The sequence below is a fragment of the Cryptomeria japonica genome, chromosome 1 (assembly GCF_030272615.1).
Source record: "Cryptomeria japonica chromosome 1, Sugi_1.0, whole genome shotgun sequence".
In the NCBI taxonomy this organism is placed as follows: Eukaryota; Viridiplantae; Streptophyta; class Pinopsida; order Cupressales; family Cupressaceae; genus Cryptomeria; species Cryptomeria japonica.
Genome location: NC_081405.1, coordinates 311,670,695 through 311,685,028, shown reverse-complemented (window position 1 = coordinate 311,685,028; position 14,334 = coordinate 311,670,695). Strand labels below are relative to the sequence as shown.

Below are 14,334 nucleotides of genomic sequence, written 5' to 3'. Positions count from 1 at the left end.
AGCCAATTTAGGGGCAGATGGGAGTTCGTATGTCTTTAGAATGGTTTGACCCATGGATACTTTAGGTGATGTACGTAATTCCCCTTCATATCACTCCTCTCCAAATCCTCTCTTGGTCCCTCATTTATAAACTCTAGAAGGGTGGCCATAGTATCCTTACTACAACATTTTGGTATACTTAGATTCAGATATATATATATACACATATATATATACATATATATATATATATGCTCTCACTTGGATATATATATATATATATATGTGTACATATTCATAGACAGTCCCATTATAAATATATACACATATATATATATATGTCCATATATATAGATATGTGTATATATATACAATAGTATATATATACATATATATATTTCCTCATATATATATGTATATGTGTGTGTATGTGTGGGTGTAATTAGAAAACTTCTCAATCACACACACGCACATATACATATATATATATATATTCGGAATCTATATATATTAGAGTATGTATATATATAAATATATATATATATTTATATATATCTATATCTGAACCTGAATATATGATTGATTTCTATTTTCCGAGTCCTTAACTACCATTAGGTAGGAGGTGCCAGGGGTGTTTCAGTCATGGTAAGAGGTGACTGGTAAATGTCTAATTTCACTTTTCTGACAGCAGCAGGCTAGTCCTCCAATGCATGAATGCAATGCATGTAAACGGTGATAAGTCTGCCCTGGACAGCGAAGGGATAGAATTCAATGCAATTTAAATCTCTTCTTGTAAGGATTAGCTGGGACTGCCAGGCGTTATGTCCTGGAGCCATGGTGACTGGTTTTTTAACACTTGGTTCTCTAGTTCCTTCATTTCGGTTAGAGCTGGTATCAACTCTAACTATGGTCATCAGCCTTGTTTTTAAAATGGGACAGTTTATGCTGGTTTCTGTATCGATGTTTGCATGTTAGTAGAGGTTGTATCAGAATTGCTTAGCATCCCACATAGTTTGTTTTTGAGGTACCCTGGATCCTTTGTGTGGTTTTCTTTCGGCTTTCTTCCAATTGTTTGAGGTATGGGTGACTGATTTATGGGGTGGTTTTGAGGAGGGCAGTAAAGGTAATCCAAGATTTAGATATGGATTCAGATTTTAGCTGGTTCTATTTACAATAAAGCTCTGGACCATTTTTCGGTTCTTCTGTGGTTTCACTTCTTTTCCCAGGCCTATTTTTTTTTCTATGTGCATCTATATACTCTCAGGATCATGGCAGTTTCAATGATAGATTATTGTGCATATTGGCTTTTAAAGACATAGACATATGCATAAGAAAATATTGATTTTTTATGTTCAGGTTTTGGTGAACTGATTTTTGAAGAATTTAATGTATTTAAGTATCTGATAGAAATTGATTCTTTCCAGATGTAGGCAGAATTGTAGCCTGGATAATCTCTTAATTTGAAACCCAACGGGTTAGGAGGGTTCCAAGCTAAGGGATATCCAGGCTACAATCCTCTAACATTATTTGAAAGATGTTATTATTCTCTGAATGATCGATACAATTTATTAAGTTTACTATGCTACTAACAGTTTGGCAAAGTATGTCGCTAAGATTTTGCAGATTCGGAAAACAGGACAAAGTTTATGCTCAAAGCATATGTGGATTTGCCACATATGAGAAGTTGGATCCAGCCGGATTGTGCTGAATGATATTATGTATGGACAGAATCTTAAAGGTCTTATTATGTCTGCCTACATCCTCAGATGAGGAATTGTAAAAATGTACAGTTATGTATAATTTCTGATTCCAGAAGGGATCTGGGCTAGACCAGAGGTTTTTTTATCTCCATTCTTTCCTACCGGTGCCCACACTGAATGGAGATGTAATATTTTAAAAAATAATAATAATAAAATGTTGGCTACGACCTTTTATCGATCAAAAAAAAAAAAAAAAGTATGATAACATTGATAAAAAAAATTTCACACAATCTAATCCAAATAATATATATATTCACCCTCTACTAAAACTATTATAGATTAAATATGAAAATATATGATCATAAACTAGGTGATCAAAGTACCTTGCATCCTCTGTAATAACTTGTTCCTGGCACTTTAATGGCAAAGCTGGTTGTTGCATCCAGAATATCAAGGAAATTTTTGTGCAACTCAGATAATTCTGGTCCTCTTTCCATGCTTGCAATTATGTGGCCTATGACCTCGAACGCAAACTGTAAAAGTAAAAAATCAGGATATATCTACATCTCTTTTAGTATTACAAAGGAAAATAGAAATCAAGACGACGCTGAATATCCTTTAAGATAATATTTAATTGGTACAGAGAAGAAAAAATCAAGAGTTCAAGCACAAAGTAAAATCTAAATTTCTTACAATTGAAGTGCCATCCATGGCGGAGACAGTTTTCCCTGACCATCCATTTAGAATATCAAGACAGATCACTTCAATTCTCTCAAAATTCTTCTTCAAGTTAGCTCCTGAAATTGGCTCTCCCACCAACCTTCTCAATTTCTTATGAAGATCTGGTGCTACATAAGACACATTGTTACTCCCTAGCATCTCTTCAGCAGCTTTGCTGCTTGCAAAGCGGAACAAGTTCTTCTCTGATGATAAAACAAACTTTGCTGCATCTCTGGTGGATGTAAACACCCAGTTTTTCCCAAGAATATTTGTCAGAAAGGTTCTACCATACCTGCAATGGCAACAGCACATAATATTTTTCACAGGCTCATTCAGTAAAAAGAGGTTAAGAATTTGCTAGGGACTTTACAATAAGATCATATGAAAACTAATATCTAGATAACACCCTGGTACACTACAAACCAAAATAAAACATAGAAACTACAGATCAAAATAAGATTTTTATGTTATTTTACTCACAATCCAACAGCTTTTTCCTATAGATGACATTTGTAAATTAGTACTGAATGAAAGGATCCAAGCAGGAACCACCCAACCTCTTGGCACGGCTCTCTGTGAAGCTTTGAACTCCTTTTGGATTTTTGAAGGATGCAAACAAGAAAAAGGTTTCACCAACTATGGGAAGACCCATGTTTCCTGGAACACCATCATCTCCTTTTGCTCTTCTTCTCAAATTGAACAAGACATAGAAAACAATGATACATGTTACAGGAAAAATTATCTGCAAAGCAATCAACTTCCACATTTCTGCCATTTTCACTTGTTCTGCTATATTTCTCTCTGCTCACAAATTTACTAAATATGCAAGGTAATCAATTAGAAGCTTTTGTGACTGATAACATTCATACAAGACATATTGAGCATTTCCTTTCTACGGCTATTTGATTCCAACATGGCAATTTTCTGGTTTATTCACTTTGCAATACTGCTAATTATCAAACATATAATATTTGGTGGCATCTCAAGTCTTTGTATTGAGCTTAAGAAACAAAGACCAACAACAATGCTACAGTGAGTATTTATTTGTTTATTAGCATTGATTCCCTTAAGAATAATTCGCCGGATCATGGGAAAAGAAATGGCCGCTAGTTCAATAATGTGACAGTTTACTGGTAACATATTTAAATTCAGTAATTTAGATGATTAGCACTATATAAACTATATAGCATACTATTTATTAAAATCATTTTCACATTATTGATGATTATAAAACCATGAACGTAATTCATGGAGGAGAGCATCAACAAATAATATTTGATATAACATTTCAAGAAGAAAATAATAAAAAAATATAGTGGAGATAAGAGTGGAAATAAAAATATTCTGAAAAGCTTCTAAATGGTGCTGCAAATACACCAAGCTCTAAACATAATAATAATATAATTACAACGACAATGCAGATAGGGAAATGAAAAAGGTTATTAAAGTGCAGCTGGTACCATTAAATTATTATTATTTAATGGGTACATTATGTATGACGGTTTATAGTTCACACTAATAGTTTAATATTAATGACATTAATAGTTGTTACTTATAAATATTTAATATAAATACTAAATTAAATAAAAGGTTGCCTTTCCACTCTTGAAGGGTTATTGGAACATAACATCAAATGACATCACGAATGACTGTATTGATTGTTAGGCTCTATATTAAAATAGATAAAATATTGAAATTATATTTTTTCAATTTTATTTTTTTAATTAAATATTTATTTTTTCTTTTATTTTAAATAAGTTGATTTATTTTTTTCTTCTATTTATTTTTCAAAATTAAAATTATGGATCTTAAAAAAGAAAATCTTTAATACAAAAGTTGACTATCAAATAAATTGCTTAACCACTGATGTTATGAATCATGAAACCTTTAAAAAAATATATGGCCTATGAATAAGGAGTGGGATGAGGCCACCTATAGGTTGGAAAATTATCAGAATTTTATTATCACTTAAGTATATAAATTAGGTTAATTAAAATATAATTTGAGAATACAAATGTTTATATCTACCAATAGAATAAGTCACTCTAATGAATCAAATCATAAAGAGTTCTATTCCAATTTATATTCTTAAATGCGCATTAATCTATCTATACACATCACTCTAACCCTAAGAGTAACCTTAAAATTATAAATCTCAAATAAATCATAATCTATTCTTAATTATTTTCTTTCTTCATTGTAGGGATTTCAATGCTATAAGAAACAAACATTTTATCTAGTAGGTACCATAATATAATTTTTTCATGTATTTTTAAGAGTGTCATAATGGGGCCATAGCTTTTTTATATAGAGCCTAAAATAAAAAGTAAAATATTTTAAGATGTTCCTCCCATTTGTTGTCCAATCTTCTAATGATTCTAACTATACAATTCAAAAAAATTTATAATCTATGGAGATACTAGTTGGAGAACCCACAAAATATAAAGAAAGAGTAAAATAAAAAACTTAAATGGAATTCACTAATAGGTAGGGTGAGAAAAAATATTGGAAATGAAAATAAGAACACAAAACCATAATGATCAAAAGAAAATTTGAAGTATTTTAATATATTTTGTTTAGTTTTTCTATATGTTAGTAATTGTCAATTTTGAAGGCCTTTGGGGCATTTTCAGCCCTTGAAAGTTTTGCCCATCCTTTGGGAAAGGCTCATAATTTCGAATCCTGACCATAAAGTTATGCCTAGTTAAAGTTAGGATAAAATTTCATATAGTTTTTTGAAATTTTTGTAGTTTTTAGATTTTATTATGTAATAAACAAATGTGTCTATTGGGATTCAATTCTCAAGGGGTTTTTGTGACCCTTGGAATCTCATGAACTACTATATGTTGGATTTTCGAATTGAATATGTGCTATCTTGTTCATCCACAATACCGCAGGTTCTCACTTAGGTGTTGTCGTTCGAATCCATAATTAGGATCACATAAAATAGCAATGTACCAATGAATATAAATAATGAAAAGAAAATTATATTTTAAAATAGGATGTAAAAAGTAAAAATTACAAATTTGAAGATCATAGTATTTATTTAAAATCATATTTCAAACTAGGTTGTGTAAGAGTAAATAGATTCACTAATATTTAAATCAAAATAATCCTTGAACTTAATCTAGGATAATGAAGTTAAAGCAATGCTCAAAATAAATTAGACTATATTAATCAAATTGCCACTATGTGATGATGTATTTTAGAATTTAATACCAAGCAATGACATCAAATATGACATGATTAGATTTATGTAGTTGTTGATATGTGGCGACTGATCAGCAAAGTACTGTACACTCAGCACGTATCCTTGCTAGGGTCTGGGGCCGGGCTAGGCTCCAAGAAAGTGGGCGGTAGCCCGCTGTGGGGGTTCAGGGGCGGCAACCCCCGAGAAATGTTTATTTTGTCATTTTTGTTGATGAAAACCGACATTGTAATAAAACCCTAAAAGGGCAAACTTTGTTTGTTGCCCTAAAAATGCATGTTATAAGTGGCTAGGATGCTTAAGGTATTGTAAGGTTGATGTACTATTTTTGCTAGATAATAAGAAAGATTGGACGACTGTGTATGGTGGATGTAACCCATTCTGGGTGAACCACGTTAAATCTTTGTGTTATCTATGTCCTATTTTATTTCTTTATCTTTTGTATTTAAATCTGCATATAATTGTTAGTTCATATTTGCTTCGGATCTGCTTGAAACCCCAACAATTGGTATCAGAGCAAGCTTTTTTGTAAATTGGCAGGACTTTTAGATTTGAGTGGGAGCAATGGAAGATTCCAAATTCAAGGTCGAAAAGTTTAACGACCAGAATTATCAGTTATGGAAAATGTAGATGGAGGATTACCTGTATCAAAAGGATTTGTGGAGGCCATTGGAAGGAAAGGCAAAGAAAGCATCCACAATGTCAGATGAAGAGTAGGACATTTTAGATAGAAAGGCACTGGGATCCATTTGATTGTGCCTTGCATCGTCTGTAGCATTCAATATAACAGAAGAAAAAATGACTATAGATTTGATGGTGACATTGGCTAAGTTTTATGAGAAACCCTCGGCTTTGAATAAGGTATTTCTTATGAAGTGTTTGTTTAATTTGAAAATGAGTGAGGGAGGATCTGTAGCAGAGCACTTAAATGAATTAAATACAATCACTAGTCAATTGTCTTCGGTAAAAATTACCTTTGCAGAAGAGGTTAGGGCTCTCTTGATTTTATGTTCTTTCCCAGAAAGCTGGAATAGCTTGGTTATGGTTGTAAGTAACTCTATCTCTAGTAAAAATACTTTGATATTTGATGATATTGTTGGTGTTATCCTAAGCAAGGAAATGCAAAGGAAAAGCACAGGTGAGACTTCAAAATCATCAAGTAGTGTTTTGAATGTGGAGAATGAAGGAAGATCAAAAGAAAGAGGAAAAGGTCCTTGGAATGAGAAGTCACGAGGGAAGTCAAAGAAAGGATGCTCTCAATCTAGAGGAAAGAAAGATTACTGGTACTGAGGAAAGCTTGGTCATCTAAAGAAAGACTGTTGGTCTCGAAAAAAAAAAAGAAGGGGACAAAAATGAAAATGACAGTAAGGAAGCTAATATTGTAAGTAATACTTTACAAGATGCTTTAATCTTATGTTTGGATAACGTTAATGATTCCTAGATAATAGATTATGGGGCTTCATTTCATGTAACACCCCGTACAAAATATATTCTAGATTATGTTTAAGGTGATTTTGGATAGGTATATTTGGGTGATGATGAGCCCTGTCAAATTGTTAGAAAATGAAAGATAAAGATCAAGTTGCAGAATGGAAATGACTGGTTTCTACAGGAGGTAAGACATGTTCCTAACTTAATAAGAAATTTAATTTCTGCAGGGCAACTAGGTAGTGAAGGTTGCATAGTTACCTTCTTAGATAGTATCTAGAAGGTCACTAAAGGATCATTAGTAGTAGCTAAAGGTGCGAAGATACGCACATTATATATGTGTACTAGTAACACTTACTCTACCTTAGCTGCTACAGATAAAGTTACTACAGGGACAACAACAATCAATGTTGCAAGAACAGAATCGATAATGTGGCACCGTAGGCTTGGGCACATGAGTGAGAAAGGGATGAAAATCCTTCAATCCAAAAATCTATTGCCAGGACTAAAGAAGATTGATTTAGAGTTATGTGAAAACTATGTTTATGGAAAACATAAAAGAGTCATATTTCTCAAGGTTGGGAAAGAGAATAAGAGTGAGAAATTAGAGCTTGTCCATTCAGATGTATGGGGACTGGCTCAGGTATCATCTCTTGGTGGCTTTTGTTATTATGTTATTTTTATTGATGACTCAACCAGAAAAACATGGGTATATTTCCTAAAACAAAAATCAAATGTTTTTGAAACTTTTAAGAAATGGGAAGCTTTGGTTGAGAATGAGACAGGAAAAAAGTTGAAGTGTCTCAGATCGAATAATGGAGGTGAGTATTGCAGCAAAGCATTTGAAGATTACTACTCCTTAAATGGGATTCGAAAGCAGAAGATAGTTCCAGGAACTCCATAGGAAAATGGTGTGTCAGAGAGAATGAATAGGACTATCATGGAACGAGTGAGGAGCATGAGATTGCATGTTGGATTGCCCTTACATTTTTGGGTAGATGTTGTACATACTGCTATCTATTTGATAAATAGAGGACCTTCAACCCCTTTAGATGGTGGTATTCCAAAGGAGGCATGGACTAGTAGAAAGGTAAATTATTCTTTTCTGAAAACCTTTGGTTGTGAAGCTTTTGTCGATGTTGATAAAGAAAACAGAATCAAGCTTGATGCTAAATCTCATAAATGTACCTTCATTGGATATGGGATAGATGAATATGACTATCGGTTATGGGATTTTGAAAATAAGAAAATAATTAGAAGTAGAGATGTTATATTCAATGAGAAGGTTATGTATAAAGAACAAATGTAGGAAAAGAAGCATGAACATGACAAGCAAGAATATGTGGTGTTGGATGAAATTCTTGCAAATGAAATGCCACAGGTACCTAATTCTCAGCAACAACAGAATGTCCCACAAACTCCTACAAGTGTTAGACGTTCTACGAGGTCATGTAGACCCCCTAAAAGATTTTCTCCTTCTTTGTATTCTATATTATTAACTGATTCTAGTGAACCAGAAGAATATGAAGAAGCAATGCAAGTGGATGCCAAACAATAGTGGGAGCTAGGCATGAAAAAAGAAATGGACTCCTTGATGAAAAATAAGACATGGGACTTAGTCCCTTTACCTACAGAAAAAAGAGCCTTTCCTAACAAATGGGTTTATCGGCTGAAGGAGGAGGAAGGAGGTCAGAAAAGATATAAGGCCAGACTTGTGGTAAAAGGTTTTGCATAGAAAAAGGGTATAGATTATGATGAAATATTTTCTCCAGTTGTAAAAATGACTTCAATTAGAGCTGTACTTAGTCTTGTGGCTACAGATGATTTACATCTTGAACAATTAGATGTCAAAACAACTTTTCTCCATGGAGATTTGGAGGAGGAAATTTACATGTTGCAACCACAAGGATATGAGGTCAAAGGTAAGGAGAACTTGGTATGCAGGTTGAAGAAAAGTTTGTATGGCCTAAAGAAAGCACCCCGACAATGGTATTTAAAATTTGATAGTTTCATGGTTGAACACGGTTATCATAGATGTCATTCTGATCATTGTGTATATTTTAAGAGATTGGATAATGGCAGTTATATTATCCTATTGCTTTATGTTGATGACATGCTTGTTGGTGGGTCTAACATGCAACATATAAATGATCTTAAATAGAAATTAGCCAAGTCATTTGCTATGAAGGATTTGGGTGTAGCTAAGCAAATTCTCAGTATGAGGATTACGCAGGACAAGAAAAATAGAACCTTGAATAAGAGAATATAGATTTTGGACTATGATTATCATCGGAAAGCTCTTAGATTATATTGATTTGACAAAAAGTTCAAAACAAATATGACAAAGCCTTAATTGTTTATTTGGTTTAAAGGCTTGAAGTGCTAAAATGGGAATGAAGCTAAAACTATGTGGTTTGAAGATGAAAGAGAGTGAAATTATTGTTCACCATATAATATATTTTGTTGGCTTCTTAATAAAATTGTTGGAATAAAATGTATAGTTGATCATGATGATGCCAAAGCCATTTTATTAAATGGTATGCCTTGAAAGTTTGACAATGTTGTGTTTATTTTAATAGGTACAAAACGAATCCGAGCTCTAGCTTAGAAAATGTGATCTCTTACCAGCTAATGAAATACCTTCAAATGTTTCTATTGTAATAAAAAAGGACACATTCTAATGAATTGCATTCAACATGCTACCGATCTTATTAATGGAAAGGTAAAAATTGATAATGTTTTAATTTCCACTAAAACTAGGGGAGAAAATTATAATTTTGCAATGTATAATCAAGATGACTATGAAGGTGTATATCTTCTCTAATATTTTAAGGGGTATTGTTGGAGGTTGGAGAAAATGTAGGGTAGAGGATATCTGTCATTTCAAACTAGCTTCTCATTCAGGGATGATACATTGCATGAGAAGCATCTTTTTATTGCTAGTCCTTTCAGAAAAAGAGGGGGCATGTAGTAGTATGTTGGTTTGTAGATTGTTGAATCCACAAAATTGGTGAGTTGTTGGTCTATGGATAGTTGAATCCACAAACTAAAATTGGACAGTTTTTTAATTAGGATAAATAGGTTTTGATAGGACAAGAACCCTACGACAAGTTTTGAAGGGACCTGAAACCCTTGGATTTTTGATAGATCCAGAACTAACAAAGGAACGTTGTAGAAATATAGATCAAAGTTACAAAACCTGATCCTAACCAAAAACAAAGACTGGCCCAACTGGGCCCTTGAAAATTGCCAGCATCCAGCCTAGCCCTAAAAAGAAGAAAATACATAGGAATTTTCCAAGCTCCCTCAACCTTGAGATTGGGTTTTATAGGGCTCCCACAATCAGTAAGAATGGGTGTTATAAGGCTCCCACAACTAGCAATGTGTTTTTGAAAGGAACCCTTATAGCAGACCGTTCTTTTCTCTCCAATAGTTGAAAAATAGGACATCAACAACCCCTCACTACTACTTTCCATCTTCAACAGTAGTGCACATGACATTAAAAATAACAACTAAGAGACTGAGCACTAGCAACTTTAAAAGCATCCATATCCACCTCAAAAGGAAAAAGGACAAATCCAACCACATCCATCTCCCCCTCAATAGAAGATAGGACCACCTCAATAGAAAAGACTAGAGAAGCCGAAACATGCAAAAAATGAAGCTCAAGAACCAAAACCCAGGAAGAACATTAGAAAAGACCAACAATGCCCAAACCAATGAGCCAGGAAGGGGTTACAAGATATAACCATAAAGGAACAATCCCCATCCTCCACAAACAACCCAGAGACAAAGGGAACCAAATAGAACCAGAGAACGCCCTTTGCACAAAATAGGGGACACAAACCAAAAAGGAACAGAACAAATAAGACCCCAAACATCACCGAAGAGAATCAAGGCAAGACCCTCCTGGTGTGAAGACTTCAATAGGGAGAACAACTGATGAACCAATCAAAGAAAAGGCCAGAACCAGCGAACCCAAAAGTCGAGATAGCTCCAAAAATGAACCAAAAAAGAATTGGCACACCACAGACCCTCCATTGAGTCGTCACCATGAAAAACAACTCCCGCAGAAGCCAGCTATAGAGGAAAGAACAACAACGTAGAGACAAAGGGGAGTGGAACAAAAGCCGACCCAAAAACAACCAGACCAAGAAAAAATGTTGCACCAGCCAAGGAAGAGAAGTCCACATTGTCATCGTGCATCCCCACCCTCACCTCCCTCTCCTAAATGAGGAGTTTGGGTTGATCTTGTTCTGAGTTGGACAGCTATAGAGGAAAGAACAACAACGTAGAGACAAAGGGGAGTGGAACAAAAGCCGACCCAAAAACAACCAGACCAAGAAAAAATGTTGCACCAGCCAAGGAAGAGAAGTCCACATTGTCATCGTGCATCCCCACCCTCACCTCCCTCTCCTAAATGAGGAGTTTGGGTTGATATTGTTCTGAGTTGGAGATTTATTTACCTAGACCATGAAGTTTAGGTTGATAGTGATGAAGAGTTGGAGATTTTAGACATTTGCTTAGACTAGGAAGTTTAGGTTGATGCTGAAAAAAAAGAGTTGGAGATTTCAGACATTTGCCAAGACTTGAAAGTTTAGGCCAATGCTGATATAATTTTGTTCTTGTTTTTCTTCATTATGTAAAAAGTAGGGTTGCTAGGCAATAAAGTTTACATTTTAATAAATCCAGTAAAGCCAATAATTGGATATAATTATTGAACCAAATGACAATAATAATATCCTTTTAAATTTCCTTTACAATGGAATTGTTTTTATTGTTATTTTGTGTTGCTGCTTAATCCTAAAACTAAAAGATGTTTCAATATTTAAGATTGTTTTGAAAATGCATCAGCTCCTAGAACACATCGGTGCTTATTCTTCTGTCATGGGGTCAAATTATAAACTAGAAAAGATTCGATGAACGATGGATTTTATTATGTTATTCAACCAGTGAATCTTACTTACACTCAGAAACATTCAGAATGCATGATTGCCGTAAAAAATAATTTATAATCTTATTGATATTTGCTTCAGAGAAAAGATTTACAATCTACACAAAGAAATATCTCTCTATTTTACCTAGTCTAATACAAAATTTTGAAAGAAGAAGAAAATTCCATATTTAATCCACATTGACACTATTCCCTTCTCTTTGTTTGATCTGCACAAATATTTTCCCTCTCCTTTCTAGCTTTGCCTCCAATCTGCATGTTTTCTGCACTTGTAGGACTCTTTCTCGTGAATTATTTTTATTTTTTTTATTTTAAGAAAATATCATTTAACAACAATAATACCCTTGGCTGATATATATACGCATCGTTTCATATTTATGTATAAAAATTTCCATGTTTCAACCCCTCCCCTATGCCAAGAACGGAATTTCCACTTTGTCTCCACTTAGCACTTCTGTTCAACACAATTTCAGTTGAGTGAAAGTTTATGACTGTAGCATAACACTTCTCCCTTTACTGCTCTTATCAAACTATTTCAATCTTACCTAACATATTTTTAAAATTTCTTTCGCACTTGCATCTTGTACATCATTTCACTAATGTTTTTTCTTTTTCCTGTTTATCTATTTTCTAAAAATATTTCATTCTTAAGTGAAAACATTTATTTTTATTGTTGTACTTTATTTCACAACTAAATACTTTTCTCTTCTTTGATAAACACTTAAATTACCCTTTTGACACTTACATGAAACCATTTTACATGTGGATGAAAGTAATTATCCTCCATTTTCATTTTATCCTTATTGGTAAAAATGATTACCCTTAATGAAACAGTATTATATCATGTACACATTTTAAATGAATACAATCACCCATTTTTCTTTAACTGTCTCCAAATTCTTTGAAGTCTTTTTCAATTTTAATGCAGTTATAAACAATCATGCCCAACTTTAATAACTTGAAAGATAGATCCTAGTTCCATTCAATATTAAAATTTCCTTCCTCGGCAAAAAAAACACAAGTGCAACCAGATATGAAACAAATAAACAAAAACAATGAACACATCACTCTCCAGAACTCCTCCAATTATTACTGCAGGACTAAAATCAGAAAGTTTAATATTGTAGCATGCGTAAGGTAAACACATCACTCTCCACAACTCTTCCAACTTTAATCACATTAAATGATAGATAGATCATAGCGTCCTGCAACACTAAGATCTATCTTCAAATGCAAATGTTAGCTAAACATAAACCCCTCTATCACATTTGCTTGCTCATTTGAAACTTTCGTAAAATGCACATCTACATGTTTGTACAAGAATGAACTCCTACATCATATGTGCATTTCATAAAATAAAAGAAACACACATTGAAAACCTTGAACCTAATAATCCTTGACTTGCAACACTTGGTCTGCATCCACAAAAAGAAACCATAGACAAGATTCTATCAGCTTTTCCCATTTCGATTCCCTTGTGGTTAAAGTTTCAACTGCAGAACAGATTCAAATGATTATCTCTCCTATAGTTGATGAACAAATGAGAATGGTGATACACATAAGCCATTGAGCACATTAGTTTAAGCTTCAGAAATCAGACAACAAGAGAAAAAAAATGCATAAAGTAGCGCCAAAGAAGCAAAAACCATTTCCATGCAAAATACACCTGTTTTACCAAACGATTGGAATTCTTTTGACAGTAATTGAGCAAAATAGCCTTGATAGGATAAATGGCAATCAAAGGAAACTACAGCCCACTCCAAAATTTGTTTATAATACTATTTCTGCAAAGAAGACATCACAACTCAAAAAATTATTTCTATTTCAAGGGATAAATAATTCTCAGCACCTTTGATGACTCTATGTAAATTAGTGAGCTCAACAGTCACCGGCCTCAAGTCCCTGTAAATTCATCCTTATTGCTTATAGACAAGTCCAATAGAAACACCAATGATGAAGAGAAAAACTGGTATCACAAAGTCAATGTAACAACATTCTAAGGAGAGTAAGTAATAGTAGGCACAATCCCACCAACATCATCAACTAATATCATGAGCGCAACCATAAGACCACGAAAGACATCAAGCGGGGAAAGGCACATGTTCTATCCTGCTTCCTTAGCATTGTTGGCAATACTCTCTCCTCTACAGGAATGGCATTTAGTGAGCTCCACCCCATTACAAGCAGCACCTTACGATTTAAAGAAGGCTAATTAGAGAACCACATCGCTAGGCAACAAAAAATGCAAAACCCTAACTACTCCCCTATTATGTGACTTTTCTCCAATAGAAGATAAAATAATGAAATAATCCTCTTATAATCCTCTTAGAATTAGAAAAGGAGAT

The 14,334-nt window shown here is 33.7% G+C and overlaps 1 protein-coding gene across 1 annotated transcript; it reads right to left on the bottom strand.

Moving 5' to 3' along the window:
* Nucleotides 1-2,053: 2,053 nt before the first annotated feature.
* On the bottom strand, nucleotides 2,054-3,174 carry LOC131857375 (abscisic acid 8'-hydroxylase 1-like). The gene is made up of 3 exons (XM_059209853.1): nucleotides 2,924-3,174; nucleotides 2,373-2,691; nucleotides 2,054-2,212 (listed from the first exon to the last, which is right to left on the bottom strand). Exons 1-3 carry the CDS (start codon nucleotides 3,172-3,174, stop codon nucleotides 2,054-2,056), a joined length of 729 nt encoding a protein of 242 aa, XP_059065836.1.
* Between the last annotated feature and the right edge of the window lie 11,160 nt (nucleotides 3,175-14,334).